Below are 21,649 nucleotides of genomic sequence, written 5' to 3' on the forward strand. Positions count from 1 at the left end.
TGATGCGTCACTCAAACCCTGCGCCTGCTTGAAGCAGACGTAGGCTTGACGCAGCATTGGGGAGATAGGGCACCCCAGAGCATTGTTGGAGCTGCGCCATCGTTGCGACGCAACTCCAGCAATGCGCCGCCTTTACGGCACTGATGCGTAACGCTTCGGTGACGTTTTGGGCCCATGGTGCACCGCATTGTAAATACGGCGCACCATGGGTGGTGGTGGCGTGGCGCACAATTACTGGCGCATCGCTGCTACTTTGCAGGGATGCGCCGGTAATTGCAAATCTGCCCCTTTATGTCTAGCATTACGCAGTTCTGTAAACTACACTCATACATAATTTCTCAGGCCAATGAAATGAACACAAAATCGAAAACAAATAAGCATAGTAGCAACGCTACTGAGAAGGAGAGCCGTGCACCTGAAATGCACAGAAGATTTTGAAATATAATTTACCTACAATGTAATCTGCAGCATTATTGCTCTTGATAAAAAACAAAAATTTGCAATATAATAACACACAGAGCAGGAGAAAACAGAGTAGTGATGAAATAGCTACTACTACTCACCAAGCCCGAGATATCGACGCCGAGCAGGGAGAGCAAGTCGCGTTCCCGGTCCAGGAGATCCGTCCAACGGTGGGTGGCCTGGTTGTAGGTGCGCCGGACCCGAGAGTGTTCAAACATGGCCCGGCACACCTTCTCCCAACGCTTCCGGCGCTCCCGGAGCCCGTAGCCGCTTGCGATCTTGCCGCCTGCCGCGATGGTCCTGGGGAAGCGGCGCTGTACAAAGAACACTAGTGCGGCCACCTCCTCCGCGCTAAAGATCTCCCGTGGTATCACTAGCTCCCCCGACAAACGCCCGCATGGGAGTCGGGCATGGGGTGCGGGACCCTTCCCCTTCTCGGGCTGCTTCCCGGCTCCCTTTACCATGGTCTGGGCAGAAAGGAAGGTAAATATTAAAGAAGAAATAGAATAGGGAAGAAGAAAAGAAAAGAGTTTAAAAAAGTAGTTTAAAATTAATCAAAAGTAGCAGAAAACACAAAAATATAGAGCTAGAAAAATAGAGGGATAGATAATAAGTGAAATAGATAAAAAAAAACTTCAAACAAGTAAAGGATGGCAGAGATTGATAGAGGATACAGAAAGGATGCCCAGAACCACAGCAATGAATGAAAAACAAGATGGCCGCGCCTGTTCACGACCGCGTGGGTAAGTTTGCGCGAGATTTCCCCCGCGATCACACGCGAACTTGTACTAGCGAGCCGCACACTTTGCGAGATTACACGTAGCGCCCGGAAACAGAAATACGTCACGCAAACAAGATGGCCGCGCCCATGTACGACCGCTGGGGTACCTTCGCGTCGTTGCACTACAAGAGGCTTGCGAAAACGCAAAAAATCACGCAAACTAACATGCCGCAAAAAAACAAATCGCATATTCGCACGAATTCACGGCTTCCGAATTCGATCTCGCGGAAATTCGCGCCCCGCGAATCGCGCGAAATTGCAGAAAAACGATTTTTGCTAAACTGAAAGCACTCAGCAGGTGCAAAAGTTCAATCTCATCATTAGTAACCATTCCCTGTAGTGCTTCCTGAGGGGCCCCTCCAGAGTTCAGTTGCCTACTTGCAGCTATTCTATGACCCTGCTCTGACCCTCACAGCAGGCTCAGAGAATAGCTACAAGTATGCCACAAAGGTCCTGTTAAAAAAAATTAAACTGCAACACAACGCAATTACAGATAAGGAAGCAGGTGCCAGACTGGAAGTTCAAATTCAGTGACACATTAATCAGCCCCTAATTCATTCATGTCAGTTGAGGCAGGGCAGGTGTGCTAACGAATTTTGCAAAACTGAAAGCACTTAGCAGGTGCAAAAGTTCAAGCTCATCATTAATCAGGAAGCACTTACAGCTAAGGAAGCAGGTGCCAGCTCAAATTCAGTGACACATTCATCAGCCCCAAATTAATTCATGTCAGTTAAAGCAGGGCAGGTGTGCTTTTCCCCCCATAATCTACAGTGATGAACCAGAGGGTGGTAGTGATGAACCAGAGGGTGGCATGGGTGAGCCAGAGGGTGGCAGTGGTGAAACAGAGGGTGCTGTGATGAACCAGATGTAGAAACAACATGGTCGCAACCGTTGCGACCCGACAAGTAAGTTCGCGTTTGCGAACTGGTAAAAAACCCTCGCGAACTGGCAGAAACCCTTGCGAACACAAAAAAAAAATCCGTAAATTCGCGAAAGTTCACAGATTTTGCGGATTGCAAATTCGTAAATACGCAAATTCCCAAATTCCCAAAATGCGCCCATGCTTATTATAAACACAATATTTTCCTTCCAAGCAGAGCATGTGTTGCTCCATTTGTCTGATCGTAAATTTACAATTCTAGACAAAATATTGATCCTTATGGAGGTGGGCCATATATTTGGGATCAAAAGCGATGGAGTGAAGTGAGATGTTATGATTGTCAGAAACAAAGAGAGGAAACTTGGGGTAAGAGTCCACTTCTTGACGTTTTAGCAGCATCATCTGAAGTATGCAACAGTACTGCTCTACATCATAAAACTGGTGACATTGTCGTGCATCATTCATGGCCCTCTCATAACTATCACTATACTAACAGGCTGAGATAATACATACAATCCACAAAAGATAATGGAAGAGAGATTGAGCATTCCCTCGTTCTCCCACCAATTATAATAGTATAATAATTAACGTGAAGGACTTGAAAATAAGGATAATGATTTTTTTTTTTTACGTATTACCCTCTAGGACGTGGGCCAACTGGTCCCCTCCTAGTAAAAAAATTGTTTTTTACAAATGAAAAAAGAGGAAAAAACACCTAAACTAGAGAAAGTGGCAAGTGATGAAAAATGGTGATGATAACCCAATTTGGGAATCCCAAAAACTGAGAAAAAATAAAAATAAAAAAGAAAGAGATTATAGAATAGGCATCAGATATAGCAGACAAGTTTTTGAACATTTAGAAGAATTAAAGGGGGGGTGATTCATACTTGATATTGATAATGAAGTTGAAATGTAGCAGTCGTTGCGATCAAGAGCACTAGCACTTTTTTCATTGATGGTGGCACTTTAGAAGCAGTTGCACTTTTCTAGATATTGTACTTTGTAATATTTGCACTTTTTCTGCTGTTGCACTTTATTGTATTCCTTTTTGCTGCTGCACTTTATTGGATGCTACAGTTTTTAAAAATCTTTTTAATCTTGTTAAAGCAGGAAGAAGCTATTCAGTTTTTTTTAAAAAAAGGTTTCAATAATAATCTCTTTGATTGATTTTTTGATTGTGACAAGCATATCTTGTACCAGATGCTCTGCTCAATAAAAAAAAAGAAAAAAGATATAGCAGACAAGGTAATGGTGTTGTTACTTTCCCATATACCCTTATTTGAATCTTTTTTAATCCTGCCAAGTCGGATCCACAATAAAGACAGCAGATACACACTTAGACAGGTTTAGAATATGCATCTGGGTGATGGATACCTATTCTATCATTTCTTTTTTTCTATGTTCTCTTTTTTATCAGCGCTCCTCCCTGGATGTAGGTCTGCACCAAGTAGTCACAGCGGCTCTATGGTGAAGCATGCCACTCACTGAGTTGGTGAGGGCAGTATGTATGCAATTTACATACAAGTTTAGTTTGCAATCCTTGATCAATGAGACACAAATGTCACAAAATTGTATCCTCCTATTTTATTCTATCTCTCACACGGGGGTCCAAGGGGGTAACTCAGTGGGTTTGAGCTCAGGCAGCACAGTGTTTCACAAAATGCCCCACATATGGTGAAAATGGATGGATTTACAGCACCTTGGAACTATCTGAAAGTCAATATTTTAGTGTCCAAATAATGAGGGTGGCAGACACTGGTGGTTAGGGAAAATGGGTCACTAGAAAGAGCGTACAGAGGACAGTTCCATTTCTAGCTTTGCACAAAACCAAAGTTCCCAACAGGAGAACCAGTGGTGCTGGGAAAGGACTAGCACACACAATAGTATCCCTGAGGTACCAAACATTAGGGCCACTATTTTGTGGACCTCAGATCATGACTGAAATTTGCAAGTGGTCTCAGTGTTCATGCGTCCAGTCCCATAAATGTTCATGACTAACAAACACAGTCATACACTAAGATGTTAGCAAAACCTCCAGTGCTAATTTGCCATCAATCCTGATAATAGATAACCAGGCACACAACCAAGCACTGGTGCGTATTGAGTTGCGGGAACATGGAATTAATACCACCTGCACATTTGTCATTACTAATCTTTTCTTAATATACACACATTGATTAATATACTTAGATTGCGATATTTAGAAAAAAGAAATCAGCATAAAATGACGTAAATATCGTATGACTTATCCCACAAACTCCCATGGGTGGGCTTGTTCCTGTCTTCTAAAACTTGGATCAGCTGCATCCACTGTGGTAAGCATGTAAATGTAAATGTAAATGTAGTTGAGCTTATATAGCGCACAGCTACCCGCAGTGGGTGTCCCGGCGCTTGCTTAGGGAACCCTTCCTGATATTCCCCTGTGAGATAGCAGGGTATCCACAAGGTGAAAGTCAGGCATCCTGCCACGAGGGGCCGTTGTGGAGATTAAGCAAGCTATTGCCCAGAGTCGCAGAGTGTGAACCCGTGAGTCGAGGAGGCACCGGGGCGAGAATTATCGAGTCCGTGGAATTTTTTTTTTGGCCCAAGACCCGCCGAGGCGGGGAATTGAACCCTGGTTCAGGACCGATCTCAGCTTCCGGGTCTGCTGCCTCTAACCCCTGAGCCACACTTCTCCAGCATGCATATCCCCCTCACCCCCACCCCCCATGGTTGGTAACGCTGCTGAAGATATGTGAAGGGTGATTGGTAAAAAGCTGTGCAAAGTGATTGAAAGACACGTCTTATCTTCCCTTAGCTTAATTTTGTTTAAAAAATGGAGTAATAGCATGTTGTTAAAAAAATTAATTGTATAACTGGGCAGAAATTCTGGAGATGGAATTCTTGAGGAGAGGGCAAGAAAAAATGCAATGCCAACAGTTCAACTCATGTTGGGCTGTAACTCATAAAGTCAGTCTCATGATGAAATGATAATGACGCTAAATACTTTCATTGATTCATTCTGTCGCAACGGTAATATTATTGTACCATACTTCTTATAGTTCAATGCAAGTTTTGTATACAATCCCAATATATATCCATTTTGAAAATCATCCTAACTCAACCTCACCTGATGTCAAGTCCCCAATTACCAGGTACTGGGCCAGATTTACAAAGCTTTTCTGCTGCACTATCATGAAGGAAAACAACGCAATGTGGCAGAAGCGTTTTACTTTCCAGCACAAGGTGTGTTTTTCTCAGAGAGAGATACGCTTTCCATCATGGAGGAATTAAAGGAGGCAGATCAGTGCCCAAAATGTTGGTTTTTTTCAAACCCCATTCTGAAACAGCAAGACTAGGCTTTGTGCATCAAAGACTAATATCAACTGGAAGTGGAGGCAAACAAGGGAGGAGGTGATTATTTTTGCTGCAATGCAGAACGGGATGCAGCCTACCAGTGTATAAAGTTATATTAAGATTTTCATGTTTGGATGTTCATAAGAGCCTTTATTTTTAACATTAAAGTTAAACTCAATTTCACAAACTAACAGTAGGCAGTATGGAGAAGCATTAAATCTATAAGCATTATCCAGAAAAAATCATCACATAAACTGCAAACACAGACAAATTCTGGCATATAAGACAGCATGCCTGATCTCCCATTACACATAGGGTGATACAAAGTAAGTACACAGCATGTTACTTTCTAGCTAATATTGCATCATATGTCTTTCCAGTTATCTTAACTTCAATATCCCTAAATCCAGCTGCTTTCAGGAGCTTGGTGTATTCGGATGGAGTTTTCTCTTTGCCTTCGGTTCGTAACAACATAAGCAGGCTCATGGACTGGGCTGTCAAAGGTCCACTTTTGTCTTCGTTTAGAAAGCTTTCCACAAGGAGCACCGCACCACCTGGCAAGAACAAAGGACACCATTAGTTGGATTTCCTTGTAAACAATATTTTTCACAGCTCAGAAGTGCATGAACTGTGAATCATTTCTGATATCTCGGTGTTAGGATTAACTAATGCGAAAAATAAGTTATTGTCAAATTTCCTTAATGGCTTAGCAACTCTAGGACTTTTAACAGCAGATTCCTGTCATAACAGTCTATTTGGTACCATGATTACTTTGAAGAAGACTTTGCGTATTTATTGATCTGCTGTAAGTACTTGCAGATGTAAGTACTTATACTAAAGGTAGCCATGTTACAAGGAGGCTTTTGAAATAGTCTTTTTATCTCTTGCATTACATGTTCCCTATACCCAGTTTTAGTTTTTAGAGGTTTTAGTCTAGGAATTGTTGAAAAAAAGAACCTTGAGTTCTTTGAGAAAGATTGAGTGGGCAGGTGATATTCTCAATTTAGCACGTTCAAGGAAAGAGTTTTTGTGACTTTTGAGATCCCTTGAGCCACATGAGATACTGAGTAGCTTTGCTTGGTACAGAGCAGTTTTCTCGTGTATAGATGTGTGCAAGAGTCAAAAAATGTTGACGATACTCTGGCTGTGTTGATGAATCTGACTAGAGAGTTTATCAGCATGGCAGCAGAGTTTAGGATGATTCAGAGTGGAGTAAATGAAGTTTAAGAGCTACTGCTAATATGTAATTTCTGAAATCTAGTTAGGAGACAACTTATTAGCAAAAATCAGAGTAGATGAGGTGATGAATTTTCTTTAATGCGTCCAGGTGGAAATTGGCAGATTTGAGGAATCAGTGTCAGAGACAAGTCTAGAAACATCAACATTTCATGGAGGATACGCGGACATTAGCACTAATGTTTTTATGCTGTGTTTATTTAGTAAATATGGCAATGTGTGTGGTATGTCTGTATTTGTCCAGTTGTGATTTACTTGTATGCATCATATACAACACATGTATACAGTGATATCACAAGTGAGTTTTGCACAGGTGACACTCACTGATAGCAGAGCAAACATTAACCTCTGACAACACAGTATGGCACTGCATGATGTGACAATATGTAGAGACCAGTTTTGCGTTATCTGTGTTGTGCACAAGATTTTAAACAGTATAAGTTGTGTAATGTGCCTCATGCGTTTTTATATCCCTCTTTAAATTCTCTTTCTCCAGGTTGGTTTATGGGTACGTTTGGGCTGAGCATATTACAGACACTATTGATCATATGTATCATAACGACGGTTAACATAAGGCAAAGACTAATACAACCTCCCTGCACCAGGATAGGGCACTCACTTTTGGTCGTGAAGAAATGCTGGTGATCCAGTCTAGACCAATAGGGCATGAAACATGTTGACCTGATTTATGAAACTTCGACAGTTTATTATATTTAGCACACCAGATAGTGCACTTCCTAGCTCTGTGCTTACTATCCTGACTTAGGGGGTCTTTATGAAGGTAGAAGGCCTGCCAGCGCCAGCAGTGCGGTGGCGGACCTTCCGCCATTGGAAATCCATTTTCCCCTTGCCACGTTATGATGGCAGGGGAATCTGACCGTGACCGTGGTGGGCGCAAAGATCGACCGCCAGGATCCACCACAGGAAATTGTTATGATTGCCTGGTAGAGTGGTCAGCATCAGTAAAATGGTGGTGATGCCTAGCAGGCACCGTCCGACAGATTAGGATGCTGGCCGCAGCCAGCCTTTCTGTGGCGTGAAAACCGCCATTGAAAGGCTGGTGGGGCTTGGTTTTGGGGACCCATTGTGGGTCTCACTTGTGTTGGGGGGAGGTGGCTGTGCACAGGGGGGTACCCATGGTACCTTCCTGCATTTCCCTCCACTGAGTGGCAGGTACGGTGTGGTGTCTACCAGGTAGTGCAGTGAAATGCAGCAAATCCATTTTTAGGTCTCGCCTAGTGATGCAGTGCGAATGCACTGCAATCGCTTTGCGAGGCATGCAGTATACACTGTAGTGTGGAAGCTCCGCCCACTCTCTGCCCATTGGCTTTTGCCTTAAATGCTGCCTTCCGATTGGTTTGAGGCTTGTTAGTCCCTCCTCAGTTATCATTTGTATCCTTTCACGGCTACTGGCCCCTTTACTTCTAACACTATTTTCTTCCCTGTCCCCCCACCCACCACCCCCAACCCCCCTCAGCCCCCCATAACCCCCTCAAGTCTGTGACTTCTCACCCCCACTACCGTTCGTGTCTTCTTGTGTCCTCAAAAAAATAGGACTTGTGTAAATCATGACGTGCTTTGTTTACGTTTAGCGTGCTTTCACTTTCTAAGCAGCCGGACAATCGAGCCGGTGCTGTTTCAACTTTCAACTTGTGCAGCCACAGAGAGCGCGCGCATGCACGGACATTGCAGAGGGAGCGACCCTCAAGGCAAGCCCCAGCAGTCCTGCAGGCGCCCCGATTGCAACGGCACGAATGGAGGAACAGGAACGGGTCCCAACTAAATGTGGCCCGGCTATATCAAATGCCAATCGCTAGCCGTGGCGTCAGCAGGCCGGAGCGCCACGGGGTCGAGAGACTCTCACTGGAGCCAGGGGGCGGGATGCCCATCGGGCTAGGAGATCCTCCTCCGGCACATGGAGAAAATGCTGCCTGCGGGGCCAAGAGATCAGATTCGAGAGCTCACGTAGTTCGGTCTTCCAGTTGCTTAAGAGAAAGATGCCAATCAGAATGCATGCTTCTCAGGTTGCTTGCAAGCAGCAGATTATGTACTATTTGGCCCACAGCTGTGTAAATGCAAAGAAGCTTTACTATCAGACAGCTGGCTAAACAGCAGAGATTCTGTATTATGTGGTCAAAAAAGGGCATGTAGTAATAGAGGTTCTATACTAGTTAGTAAGCATGCAGATGCATGAACTAATTTCAATTGTATCTAAAATTGAGAACATTTAGCTGCTGGCCAGAAAAATAACAAAAACATTTAATTACTTTCTAAGACGCTGGCTACACAGCAGAAATGCTGTACTATTTAGCCAGCAGTTTCCCTCATAGCAAAGACATCAGTTTTCACCTGTGGCTGGCTATATGGCTGAGAATATGTTTATTCTAACCAGCAGTGAGTTAAATAGGGAAGCTTATCATCTATCTCCACAGCAAAAAGTCAGGTAGTATAAGTTGCCTGCAATTTAGCCAGCAGTAATTTAAATGCTGGATCTTTTTTCCTATGTAGCTGACCACAAGCCAAACTGTAAAGATTCTCTGTTTTATCTAACCATTCAGTAATAAAAGAGGTTTATTTAGGAAATCTAAAGAAAATGAGAGGAAGAGGGCGTCTTGGTTCCTCAGAAGACCTAAAAATATTAAATTTTTAGAAATCAAAATTGTTGACATCCAATTAATTTTTAGAAGGGAAAGTTGTTGAGCTCAAAAAGTTCCAGTTGAGAAAAAATCATAATATTCTCCAGGGTAAAAGGTTGATGACTTCAACGAAATAAAGGAATATATTTCAAAAATATTTGCATGACAACATGTTTGCGACTTTGAAGTAATTTACAATGTTTCATTTCATGAGGCCTACTCGTAATTGCATGCTTAAAAACTGCTAAGGGTATACATTTCAATACAGTGAACCAACAAAGAATCCACAACAGAATGGGTTGCCAAAAGAAAAGAGACAAAACAAACATAATTCATCATAATTCAAAAGTAAATTCATAAAAACTACTGAAGATGTATATTTAAAGTCACTAAACCCAGAAAGAGACCAGATTATGATAAATTGCATTTAGAAGAAATGAAGCACATATTAAATGTGAAGAAGGACAAAAAAAGCAAAACACACTTTTAAGGAAAGGCCAATACAGATTGTAATGAAACTTTATTCACCCAGTAAAAGTAGTTGTCTATTAAGAGTCTATTGATCTTGAAAAAAAAACACAGAAAAGAGGTATCAGTAGGCATGTATAAAGAGGAGTGAGGTGGACTAACACTTGGAAAATATTTTTTTAATCACATATTTAGTTGCATTAGATGTCATATGTCAAGTGAAGTTACACCTACACTTTTAACCGAAAGGTTGTAGAATAAGAACATAAGATGTTGTCGATAACTATTCCCGGGGGCTGGACATGGGTGACAGTACAGCAACAATAAATATAACAATAGGGGAGAGGAGAGAAAAAGTGGATTTTTTCTCCCTCTACACATATAATTGAACAAAAAGAATCCACATCAAGGGGACAGATGTCATTGTTGCTGTACTAAACAAAAGGAATCCACATCAAGACGTTATTAGAGTGGTCCCTACGATGGTGGGGAGCACACAGTGTTCTTTAAATACCCCTCACACACCAAAAGGACCCTTGGTGTCATGCTTCATCATTGGGGTCTTCACACCCCTCTACGGGATGCAGCGTGCTGCTGACCAAGAACTACATGGGAGCACTTTTATTATTTGGCTATGTGTGGAGCACCACCCACAGGACCCCACTACCAACAGTGGGCCCCTGAATACAATGGAGGTTTCTATGGGCCACCACCTTTTTTAGGATCGCGCCTGGGACCCCGGGGAGGAAGGAACAGGAGGGGGAACAATGTAATTTGGCAGGAAGGGGACCAAGAGGACCCTCGAGTGGCAACCAGGAGCATGACAGGTGCTCTCCAAAACCAACCGTCAACCAGCAGGAGGGGGACCTAGTGGTTAAAATAACCCCTTGGGACCTGTCTAACATACAGAAGACAGTCCTTAACAAAGGTTTGGATTTCATAGCTACAAACAAACTAGATGCTTTCAAACTACATACCGAAATGCAAGACTTTGTCCGGAAAATAAAACTTCAATCATTCTTTCACAACAGAGAGGATACCTCCACACCCATTGATACAGGGCTCAAACCAAAATCAACGTTTACTCAACCTGATGCAGTCATGCCTGTTGAAGTACTTGCTTTTGAAAAAGCAGTAATGACGGCTCTGAAGAAACTTAACACGATCTATATGAATGTGTTTCACAACATCAGTAATCTGGAACAAGAAGTCATCAAGCAACTCGCAGGAAACAAAGATATCATCATATAACCTGCTGATAAAGGGGGAGCAATTGTTATACAGACAGCTACTGCCTACAACCAAGAATGTCTGAGACTCCTGGCAGATAGAAGAAATTCCACGGTCCTACAGGAAGACCCTACAGAGACACTACGTATCAGAATATTGGGAATGGTGGAAGAAGCTTTGGCTCACGACTGGCCATCAAAAAAAGAGGCTGATTTCTTGATTCAGAAGGCACCAAAGATCCCATACTTTTACACCATTCCCAAAATACACAAAGACCAAAGTAAACCCCCAGGGTGGCCGATTGTCACAGGGATCGGTTCCATTCTGGAACCTTTATCCAGATTTGCGGACGCTTTCTTGCGCCCCCTAGTACAGGCTACCAACACATATATGAAAGATACTAAAGCTGTATTCCAGCTACTACGGGACTTACCTTTGACCCCTCAACCTAGCTATTGCTTAGTTTGGATGTGGAAAGCCTCTACACAAGCCTACCTCATGATGAAACACTCTTCATCACTGAGGAAGTTTTGTTCTCCATCCCATGGAAATATCAAACACCCAGGGGTGTGGTTTTAGAATGTATATCTCTTGCCCTAACCAACCACTTTTTTGAGTACAAAAACACACTATACTTACAGAACCACGGTACCAGCATGGGAAGCGCCTTTGCTCCCAGTCTGTCCAGCCTCTACGTCCACCATTTGGAGACACAAAAAATCCTTCACTCAAGTAACCCCTTCAGGAATAACATACATACATGGAGGCGCTACATAGATGATATCTTTGTCATCTGGGAGGGCGACCAACACTCAGTTTATAGAGTGGCTCAATATGCAAAACGCATTTCTGAAATTCACTAGCTCTGTCTCGCATGAAATGCTGGTGTTCCTGGATCTGAACATCTATCCAGAAGGCGGATTTCTAAAGACAACTACTCACTTTAAGCCTGCCGCTAGAAACTGTCTCCTACTGTACAACAGTTTTCCTCCACGACACCTTTGCGCCAACCTTCCATATGGCCAATTCCTCCGCCTCAGAAGGAACTGTTCTGATGTAGGGGAGTGTAAAAGACAAGCGGCAAAACTTAAATGCAAACTCCAACAGAGGAAATATCCTGCCCCTGTAATCAACAAAGCCATGAAGAGAGCCCGGAACAAGAACAGAGATACTCTCCTGGAAGAAAAAGTACAGAAGGAGCCAAATAATAAAAGACCCATCTGCGTGACCACCTACAATACCCATTACAATGAAATTTCAAAAATCATAAATAAACATTGGTGCACTTTGGTGTGTGGTGATCTGAATTTTTAAAATACCCTCTTTGCTCACAGGCGAGGTAAGAAACCTCAAAGACATTCTAGTCCATATTCGCCCACAAAAAAGGCAAAAAGAACAACTAACACTCCACGGGATGCAGAGTCACCATCCCTGCGATAATTGCAGCAGTTGCCACTTAACTAAAAAGAGCAAATATCTGACTTTTAGGAATGAGACAACATGGGATCAAAAAAAGTTCACGAACAGTAAAATTTGTATATATATGGTTACATGCCATGTGGCCTGGAATATGTTGGGATGGTGACGAGACCAGTCAAAACCAGAATCAGCGAGCACAAGAGCAATGTAAGGTGCAAAAAAAGCACAACAAAAATGTCTACACATTTTTTGAATGAAATGCCCTGTGTGAACGATCTGAACTGGACCGTAATCGAACAACTACCCTCCGAGAAAGGCCTCTTTGAAAAAGAGCAACGCTGGGTGTTCCAGCTGGGCACCCAAGTGATTGGCCTTAACAATGATACCCCGTGGGGTCAGTTGAATTAATTATGTCCTCCACAGTATGCTTTGAGGAAATGACAACATAACACCGGCACTACCATCACATGGTTCTTAAGTTGAGGGAGGTGATAGGTCTCTTCAAGGTCGTTTTTAAGACTGAGGTCCGTGTTCTACTCTGGTACACGTAACCTTATTCACCATTAACACCACGCACATGGGTGTGATCTACCTCTTAAAACACCCCCTAAAGACTGTGCTATGAGTATGCCTGACGCCACCTAAACATTTGAGCATTAGACGCAGCGATACTTGGATTGTACTTGCACACCGTAACCATCATTCAATATTACCTGTAGAGCATCTTAACTTGTGCTAGAGTAAGTCTCATCGCCTTTAAATTCCATCAACATTAGCCATTATTATGCCTCCATCTGTAGTTTTGGTTCTTGGTAAAACCCATAATTAGTCTTTATTCTTGACTCTTGAACATCTACTACATTGTGATCCCAAGCAAGTCCTAGACGGACCACGCTTGTCATTGTTAACTGGTCGCATGCGCTTAAAAGCATACCACTATCACTTCAACACGCGCACGTGCCAAAACCAATACACACAGCTATATACGTGCGCATGTTCCCGAAACGGTACACACTGCCATGTGTTTCGCCGCATGCGCAGTAGCCCCACGGCGCTTAGCGCATGTGCCGCATTTAACAAACTACTCTGTGGACCGCCACAGCGCCAGAAAGACCTTATTTGGCCCTCCATTTTCCCGGTTTTTGCCGATTAACTACAATCAGTGCTCATTGGTGGTTGTACTTAAAGCGTAGATACCGGGCTCTACTTACTTTCATCAGAGCGGCGGTTGGGGGAAGTAAGGCGCAGGAATTCCCATGTAGCAGTGAGTATTCCTAGCCACAGAGCCATTTCGGTCTCTACCACTATATGAAGTAAGTGAATACCAGGCGTACATGTAGACTAAGTACTCTACCTATGTTTTTACAGGATGCTAAATAGCACTACGACCCCACTGTTTTGAAGGCTCATGGTGCCAACCATGACTTTGGCAGCAAGTATGCATACCATTGTTTTTACTCCCCTATTGCTAACAAAAATTAGATTCCTGTCCATATATCTATACAGGTTAATCAACTAGAGCGTGTGTTTTATGTTACATGTTGTGTATGTTTTGTCTGTGTTTTATTTTTACAGGGCACACCACTACAATAGGATGACAAATTTTGTCTAGCATTTGTTGCCCTCACATGTTTCTTAGGTCACTGAACCTGCACCTTTGGATATTACATCATAAATACCAAATGCCTTCCTTTTGTGTTCTTTTTGTCCTCTTTGTTTCAGGTTCCTAATACAGATACCTTTGAAATATACAAGTATGCACATACTAGCCTTTTTAGTCTAACACCACTTTTTCTGTAACTAATTTGAAAAAGACGTGAGTAAGGTGGGGATCTGTGCACCCCGTCCTGAAGAAGAAGCCTAGCTTCGAAACATGTTGACGCACACACGAGGTGTTGTACATTAACATACATAATACCTCAAAATCACCCTTTTAACAGTACCAGCACGGAGGCCCATTAAAGATTTTCTAGACCTCACTTGCCAGGTACTTTTTAACTTCATTTGTCACTCTTCAGAACCCACCACTCACTTATACACACAAAAAACCTCACATGCACCACACATAGCCAAATAATAAAAGTGCTCCCACGTAATCGTCGGTCAGCAGCACGCCGCATCCCGTAGAGGGGTGCGAAGACCCCAATGATGAAGAATGACACCAAGGGTCTTTTTGGTGTGTGAGGGGTATTTAAAGAACATTTTGTGCTCCCCACCATTGTAGGGACAACTCTAATAACATCTTGATGTGGATTCTTTTTGTTTAGTACAGCAACAATGACATCTGTCCCCTTTGCTTCTAGCACCCGTTTTATGGAGTTCTCAATTGAAGAAAAGAGGGGCGACCTTTCCCATATGCCATTATTGTCCCAATCCATAAAAAGGGACTATCAGACTCTCCTGCAAATTATAGGCCAATTAGCCCCATTGATAACAACCAGAAAAGTTTCGGCAGACTGGTCCTATTTCGTTTGTAGCTCTAAACTGAGACAGAATCCTAACTTTACAACTTTCAGTATTCACAAAAGGCATTTAGGAGTAGTAAAGTTAGGATTCCTCTACCTCCCAAAATAAGAACCCGGACAAGACGATGGCACAAACTGGACCCAGATTAATGGGCAGCCAAACTAAGGGAAAACGTCCCCCTTCTCTCTGAAGACACCATAGCCGCGGACAAAGATCAATACCTGGGTCACCCAATCCCTGGACACCATCCTGCCAAAAACCAGCTCCTTGAAACGCACCAAGAGAGTCAATCCGTCTCCCTGGTACACCCCTGAACTTAACCTCTTGCGAAAGGCTTGTAAGAGGAACGAACGCCTTTGGAGGAAGGACAAAACGGCAGAGAAAAAAGATACATTTCGTACCTCCATAAATGTCTATAAAAAGGAGCTACGTAACACCAAAATTGTTTTCTACGAGAGCAGAATCAAAAATGCCGCATGTTCGGCCCACGAAACCTTCGCCGTTCTAAAAGAACTCCTCCATGCCCCTGACCCTCCTCTCAAGCCACTCGATCCCAAAGAAGCGGAAAGCAAATGTACTAATCTTGCTACCTTCTTTGACGAGAAAATAAAAAAAATTCTCCTATCCATTCCCCCGCCCGAACCGGGGCATACGGATAGGGATCTTATTAATTCTACTACCCATCCCCCCCATCCGCCCGACAGCCCCTCACCCCCCCTGGACACCTTTGGTCCAGTCACTACGGAAGAGGTTGAGGCAACACTGGCCAAATCAAAAGTGGGTCCCCACTCGACCCCGCACCCCTCCGCTTCCTGAAAAAAGTGACTAGCACCATTACACTCCCCCTCACGGCATTGATCAACTCCTCCTTCTCGCAGGGCACAGTACCCCCCAGCTGGAAAGCGGCTGCGGTCAAAGGCCTACTAAAAAACCCTCGTTAGACCCACAGGACCTCTCCAATTATAGACCCATCTCCCTTCTCCCAGCTAATAGTAAGATCGCGGAGAAGTTAGTGAACAAACAACTGTCACTATTCTTGGAGAGCAACAACCTACTAGGGGTCTCCCAGACAGGGTTCCGCCCAGGACAGGGCACTGACATCGCCCTCCTGGCAGCAGTGGAGAAGGCCAGAAGCATTCTGGACACGGGAGGATCAGTGGCAGTGATCCTCCTGGACCTCAGTGCGGCCTTCGACACTGTTGACCATCCCACCCTTATCCAACGACTGGGAGAAATCGGAGTAAGGGGTACGGCCCTGAGGTGGCTAAAATCCTTCCTAACAGGCCGTTCCTTCCAAATTTGGGAGAACGACTGCCACTCACCCGTTATTCCTCTCCGCTGTGGAGTACCGCAGGGCTCATCCTTGAGCCCTACGTTATTCAACGTTTACATGGCCCCACTTGAGAAACTGGTCAGTCCGTTCGGCGTATCAATAATCAACTACGCTGACGATACCGAGCTGGTGGTTACCCTCTCACACCCCCACCACTCCCCTTCTGACCTTCACAGTTGTCTCACTGAAGTCCACCGCTGGATGAACCTCTCCTCACTAAAATTAAATGGCTCTAAGACCGAGATACTGATGCTCGGCCACAAAGGACTCTCCCTGCCGCCTCACCTCTGGCCCGACTGCCAGGGCGACCCCCCCACCCCTAAGGAAGAAGTCAAAAGCCTAGGCGTTTGGATCGATAACGACCTAAGCTTTAGAACTCAGGCAAAAAAATCCGCAGGAATATGCTTCGGACTCCTCAGAGCCTGCAGAAAGGTCCTCCCTTTGCTCCCAGTGAACGCCAAGAAACTTCTCATTCAGGGCCTCATTCTGGCGAGACTGGACTACTGCAACGCAATATACCTGGGAGCCCCCGAAGCCACGCTCAATACCTTGCAGAAAGTCCAAAATGCCGCCGCGCGCCTTCTGACCAGTACACCAGCAAGATCATCTGCTAAACCAGCCCTCAAGTCTCTCCACTGGCTCCCAGTCAGAGAAAGAGTGGCCTTTAAGGCTCTCTGTCTGGCCCACAAAACCCTTAACAACAACGGCCCTCCCCTCCTCAAGGAATTCATTATTCCTTATAAAGCGGAAAGGGCCCTCCGGTCCAGTGGAGAAAACCTCATCACAGCCCCCAGAGTTAAAAAAGCCAGAGCCGGTGGCCGCCGCTTCTCGGTCCACACGGCCAAACACTGGAACAACCTCCCAAGACGACTGAGATTAGAACCCAATCTCCTTCAGTTTAGGAAATCATTGAAGACCCTCCTTTTTCCTCACCCATAAACTCCCTCCATTGCTGATACCCTCGGAGATTCAGGTTTAGCGCTGGGATGCTCTAGGGGTACTACGCGCTCTCTAAAAACCTTAAATAAATAAATAAATAAATAAATGCCTTTTGTGAATACTGAAAGTCGTAAAGTTAGGATTTTGTCTCAGTTTAGGAGTAGTAAAGTTAGGAATTCTAACTTTACTACCCCTAAATGCCTTTTGCGAATACCAAAAGTCGTAAAGTTCGTATTTTTTCTCAGACTACTTTTGTGAATCGAGACCAAGATGATTGTGGAGGGCTCCAGCATTGACCAAGTCTGGAGCTTTGACTACCTGGGAGTTAGGCTCATTGACAAGCTCTCCTAGGACCTTCAACTGGTAAATGCCAATGTTTTATAAACTTACAGAGCAGCAGCTATTGTTAGGCGATACAAAGCATTGACTATCAGGGCTGTATTGCCCACCATAGAGGTATACAGATCAATGGCTTTGAGAGGGGCTCTATATGGGGCAGACATTTGGGGCTCGAAGATACAAATTACAACCAAATAACAACAGAAAACTAATTTAGGAGATCAGCTTTGAGTGTCCGCAACAGCACTCCCACTTACAACTCTAAGATGAGATTGGAGCATTGAAAGGTTTGACCAAATTGTCCGCTTAAAAATCCTGATTTATTGGGGTAGAATTTGAATTACCTAGTAGTTGGCTCCCTCTAAAGATGCATTGCAGACGTTGCTGCTACTAGATAAGCACTGTATCAATCAATAAATTAAAGCTGCAAAAATCCTATGTAGTGAATTAAAGCTTGGGCTGTTTGGGAAGACCTCAACACGATGAGGGCAAATCCAGCCAATGGGGTCAAAAACATTTATTTGAAGCATGTTTTACAAAATGTGTTGGGTGAAGCTAGTCCTGATGGCCCCACAGATACGTTTTTAATCCATAAAAGCTCCCCGCCTTTTCAGTTGTTTCTTGATAGAATTACTCCCCTCTCCCACCACAAAATCACTGTGGGGCAGATTTATGTTAACTGGCGCATCCCCAGGGATGCGCCAGTTAACATGCGCCACAGTGCGCCACTGCTCCGCCACCCATGGTGCGCCGCATTTATGATGCGGCGCACCATGGTGCAAGGCAGTGAAGATGCGTGACGCATCTCTCGGCGCACGGGCGGCGCATTGCAGGAGTCATGTCGCAAGTGCGACATGACTCCTGCAATGCACAGGGGCCACCTGTTCAATGTATGGTGCGTCACCCTTACGCCTGCTTCAAGCAGGCGTAAGGAATTGATGTAGAAAGTGACTGAGTGAAATCTCATAGATTTCACTCAGCCACTTTTAGGAGGCGTTCCTGCGCAGGAACGCCCCCCCCTGCGCAGGAACGCCTCCTTATGGCGCAGGGGTTTCCAACGTGACGCATCTCCTAGATGCGTCACGTTGTAAATAGGGCGCATTGTTTGCGCCGCCGTTGCGTCACATTAAGTGACGCAATTGTGGCGCAAGGAGGCGCAATAGCCTCATAAATCTGCCCCTTTATATTTACTTCCAGGTTGGCACACTGCCACTCAGAGGTTTCACTTTGGGATGGTGCACAGAAGGGGAACAGAAATGTGTTTGTCCGTGTTGCCGCATTATGCTGGAAACCGCCCCTTTGCCACGACCTAGTAGTGTAGCAGTACCTGGGTGCTTTACCTATATTAAAATCTGACACCTCTGAACCTATTGTATTTGCACTTGTAAGATTTTTAAGGTGGACCTGGTCGCCCAGAACAGTGGCGTTGCAGGCCCAAGTAGCAGAAGTCATTAGCGCTGGGACATTATTTTAAATGAGCTCATAACAACCTCCATGACTTTTGCTGGGTGTGCTGTACAAATTAATTATGTTATAGTTCTTTGTAAAGTCTAGACCCTAGTTATACATCATTGCTGTATTATTGTTGAGAACTATTAGCCATATATCTTGGTAAACTGCTGTTTTTATCTTCTGTGAGTTGTCTAAATAATTTGTATTGCATCTCTGCACTTTCTCTTAGGAAATTATTTTTCTTGAATTTGAGATGTATTGTGCTTCTTAAATATTTTTTAAACTTTGTAAAGTGCCACTTGATGGACATATGTCTGTGATTATGTATGTGTATAAACTGCTACTTTAATTATGTGCTTTTATATTCTTAATTGACTGAAATGAAGAATTTGATGAATAACTAAATAGAGTCTAAATCAAATATATAAAAATTTAACAATCATACCTAAATTGTTGATAGAATCGTCAGAAGCAATGTGTTATCATTTCATGAAAAACTATTGTGAATGTTGTGAAAGAAAGTGCAAAAGGAGTGCTATTTACAAAGAATTGTATTTGATGGGAAGGAAAAATTATGGAGCAAACTTATTGGTAATTTTTTTAAGTGCCCTGATAATTGATGTGATTCAGATAGAGAACTCAGTGATCTATGGGCTTATTGACCCATGGGGATACTTTGAAAATCATGTAGTGCATAAGCCCGATGCACAGGCTAATGCGCATTAGGTTGGTTACGGTTGAAGTGCCCAAGATGACAACGTTTATTTAGTATTTATCTGCCAAACTAGGAGAAATTCTACTATTCTTCACTATTTATATGTCTTCTGCCAAAATAGCATAACACTGATGCTATTTATGTTGTGGTTGATGAGTAGGTTGTACCCTTTCCAGCTTTCTCAAAGTAATCTAAAACTGCTTGACCTCCCTTGATCAAAAAGACTTTTCAATGGATGTTTTATATATACTATGGACTCAACAGGAAGGTATTGTGTGGGATTTGGTGTAACACAAGTAAGTGTATGGTACTGTACAAACACTAATCCTGATCCCACAGCTGCCACCAATGTTGAAATTGGGTTGTTTTTTGACTGGGGTGTGAGCCCTGGTCAAGCGTTAACTACAGTCTCTTGCAGGGTGAACCACAAAAAGTCACTAATTTAACTTGTCCGTAACCCTGGGTAGGTTGGCACAAAAACAGTAAGACTTAACTTAGAGGCAAATTGTAAAGTATATATGTAGCACACTGACAGTAATGTAGTGAAAACTTAACATGAGAAAAACCCAAAACCAATTACAAAATAGTGTACATTTTAATAAAGTATTTGCACCAAAAAGACAAAAGTCCAATCAGTAGAACCGGAGTTATGAATTTTCAAAGCTTTTAGTAAAAACCAGCGCCTACAAGATGGAAGCATCAAAAACCAAAAATGAGGACTGAGACAAATGTTGGTCCGAAAGTGCTCTGAGAACTAAGGGGAGACCTGGACCAAAATGCTCACATGTCCACCCAAAGTGCATTGATGGTCATATTGACTTTAAAGCTTCTCCCACTATAAAGGGGCATATGACCTTGTGGAACTGGCCTAGGTCGCATCGTCCCACTGGAGATTTTTCAACTTCCATTTGATGACTAAGTCCGAATGTAGAAATCTTCACTGCGGCTTCGACCCATGGTCATACAATGACAAAGATCTCTCCTCCCACACCTCCTGCAGCCTTGCCCTGCTGAACTTTAACTTTGCAGAAACATTTTCTCAGAAATTCTTCTAAGTTCTGAGGCAAGCGCTGACTGGGCCTAATCCACTTCTTGTATCCAAACCACGCTTCATTGAGGTCAGCCATTTTTTTTAACTTTAACCCAGTCCCACCTGACTAGATATCCGCAGTTAGCACATTGAACCTCTGGAGCAAGTTTTTGCTAAAAACTTTGAAAATGTATAACTCCGGATTCTACTGATAGTTGTTTGTCATTTTGGTGTCAAATAATGAACTCTATTTTTCTACATTGGTTTTGGATTTTACTTTTGTTGTGTTTTCACTTTATTACTGTTTTTGTGCTGCATAGATACGTTACACATTGTCTCTAAGTTAAGCCTGACTGCTATATGTGCCAAGCTACCCAGGGTTAAGCAAAGATTAAGTTAGTGACTTTTTGTGGTTCACACTGCAAGATACAGTGACTGTCGCTTCACCAAGGCTCACACCCCAGTCAAACAACAACCCAATTTCTAACAATGCTGTTCTGAAAACCTGGACAGATTTGAAAACCCGGACAGATATGAAAACACAGCTACATTAATATGCTTGGTAATTGTTGTGCCTACAGGTCTTCAAATATTCAGGACTCAGTCATTCGCGGCTCCACCACCCTTCATTCACAGGTCACAGGCTCTGCTGTGAGGGGAACGGCTTTTCGCCACTCACCTGCAGTCCATCCCGCCATCAGCCGTGAGGGAAATGGCGTGGAATCTATATCTCCCAGCCCTCCAGGTTCCACCGTGAAGGGAACGGCACCACAGGAACCACAAGCCCCAGCAGACTTTGCTAGACGCCTGCTGTGGGCATCATCGCGGTGCCAGGAGGCACGTTAAATTGTCACTGGCCCTCCCGTGGCATGGGATGCGCTCCTAGGTCATAGGCTCTGCCGTGAGGGGAACGGCTTTTCACCACTC

General features: G+C 43.7%; 1 protein-coding gene across 1 annotated transcript in view; it reads right to left on the reverse strand.

Annotated features, from left to right (window-relative positions):
* Nucleotides 1–5,588: 5,588 nt before the first annotated feature.
* Nucleotides 5,589–21,649, reverse strand: part of LOC144772890 (acetylserotonin O-methyltransferase-like) — a 685,677-nt gene continuing 669,616 nt past the window's right edge. Inside the window, exon 8 of the mRNA XM_078657556.1 lies at nucleotides 5,589–6,013. Coding sequence (XP_078513682.1) covers nucleotides 5,802–6,013 — 212 coding nt within the window. The 3' untranslated portion in view covers nucleotides 5,589–5,801. The remainder of the gene's footprint in view (nucleotides 6,014–21,649) is intronic.

The sequence above is a fragment of the Lissotriton helveticus genome, chromosome 8 (genome assembly GCF_964261635.1).
Source record: "Lissotriton helveticus chromosome 8, aLisHel1.1, whole genome shotgun sequence".
Taxonomy (NCBI): domain Eukaryota; kingdom Metazoa; phylum Chordata; class Amphibia; order Caudata; family Salamandridae; genus Lissotriton; species Lissotriton helveticus.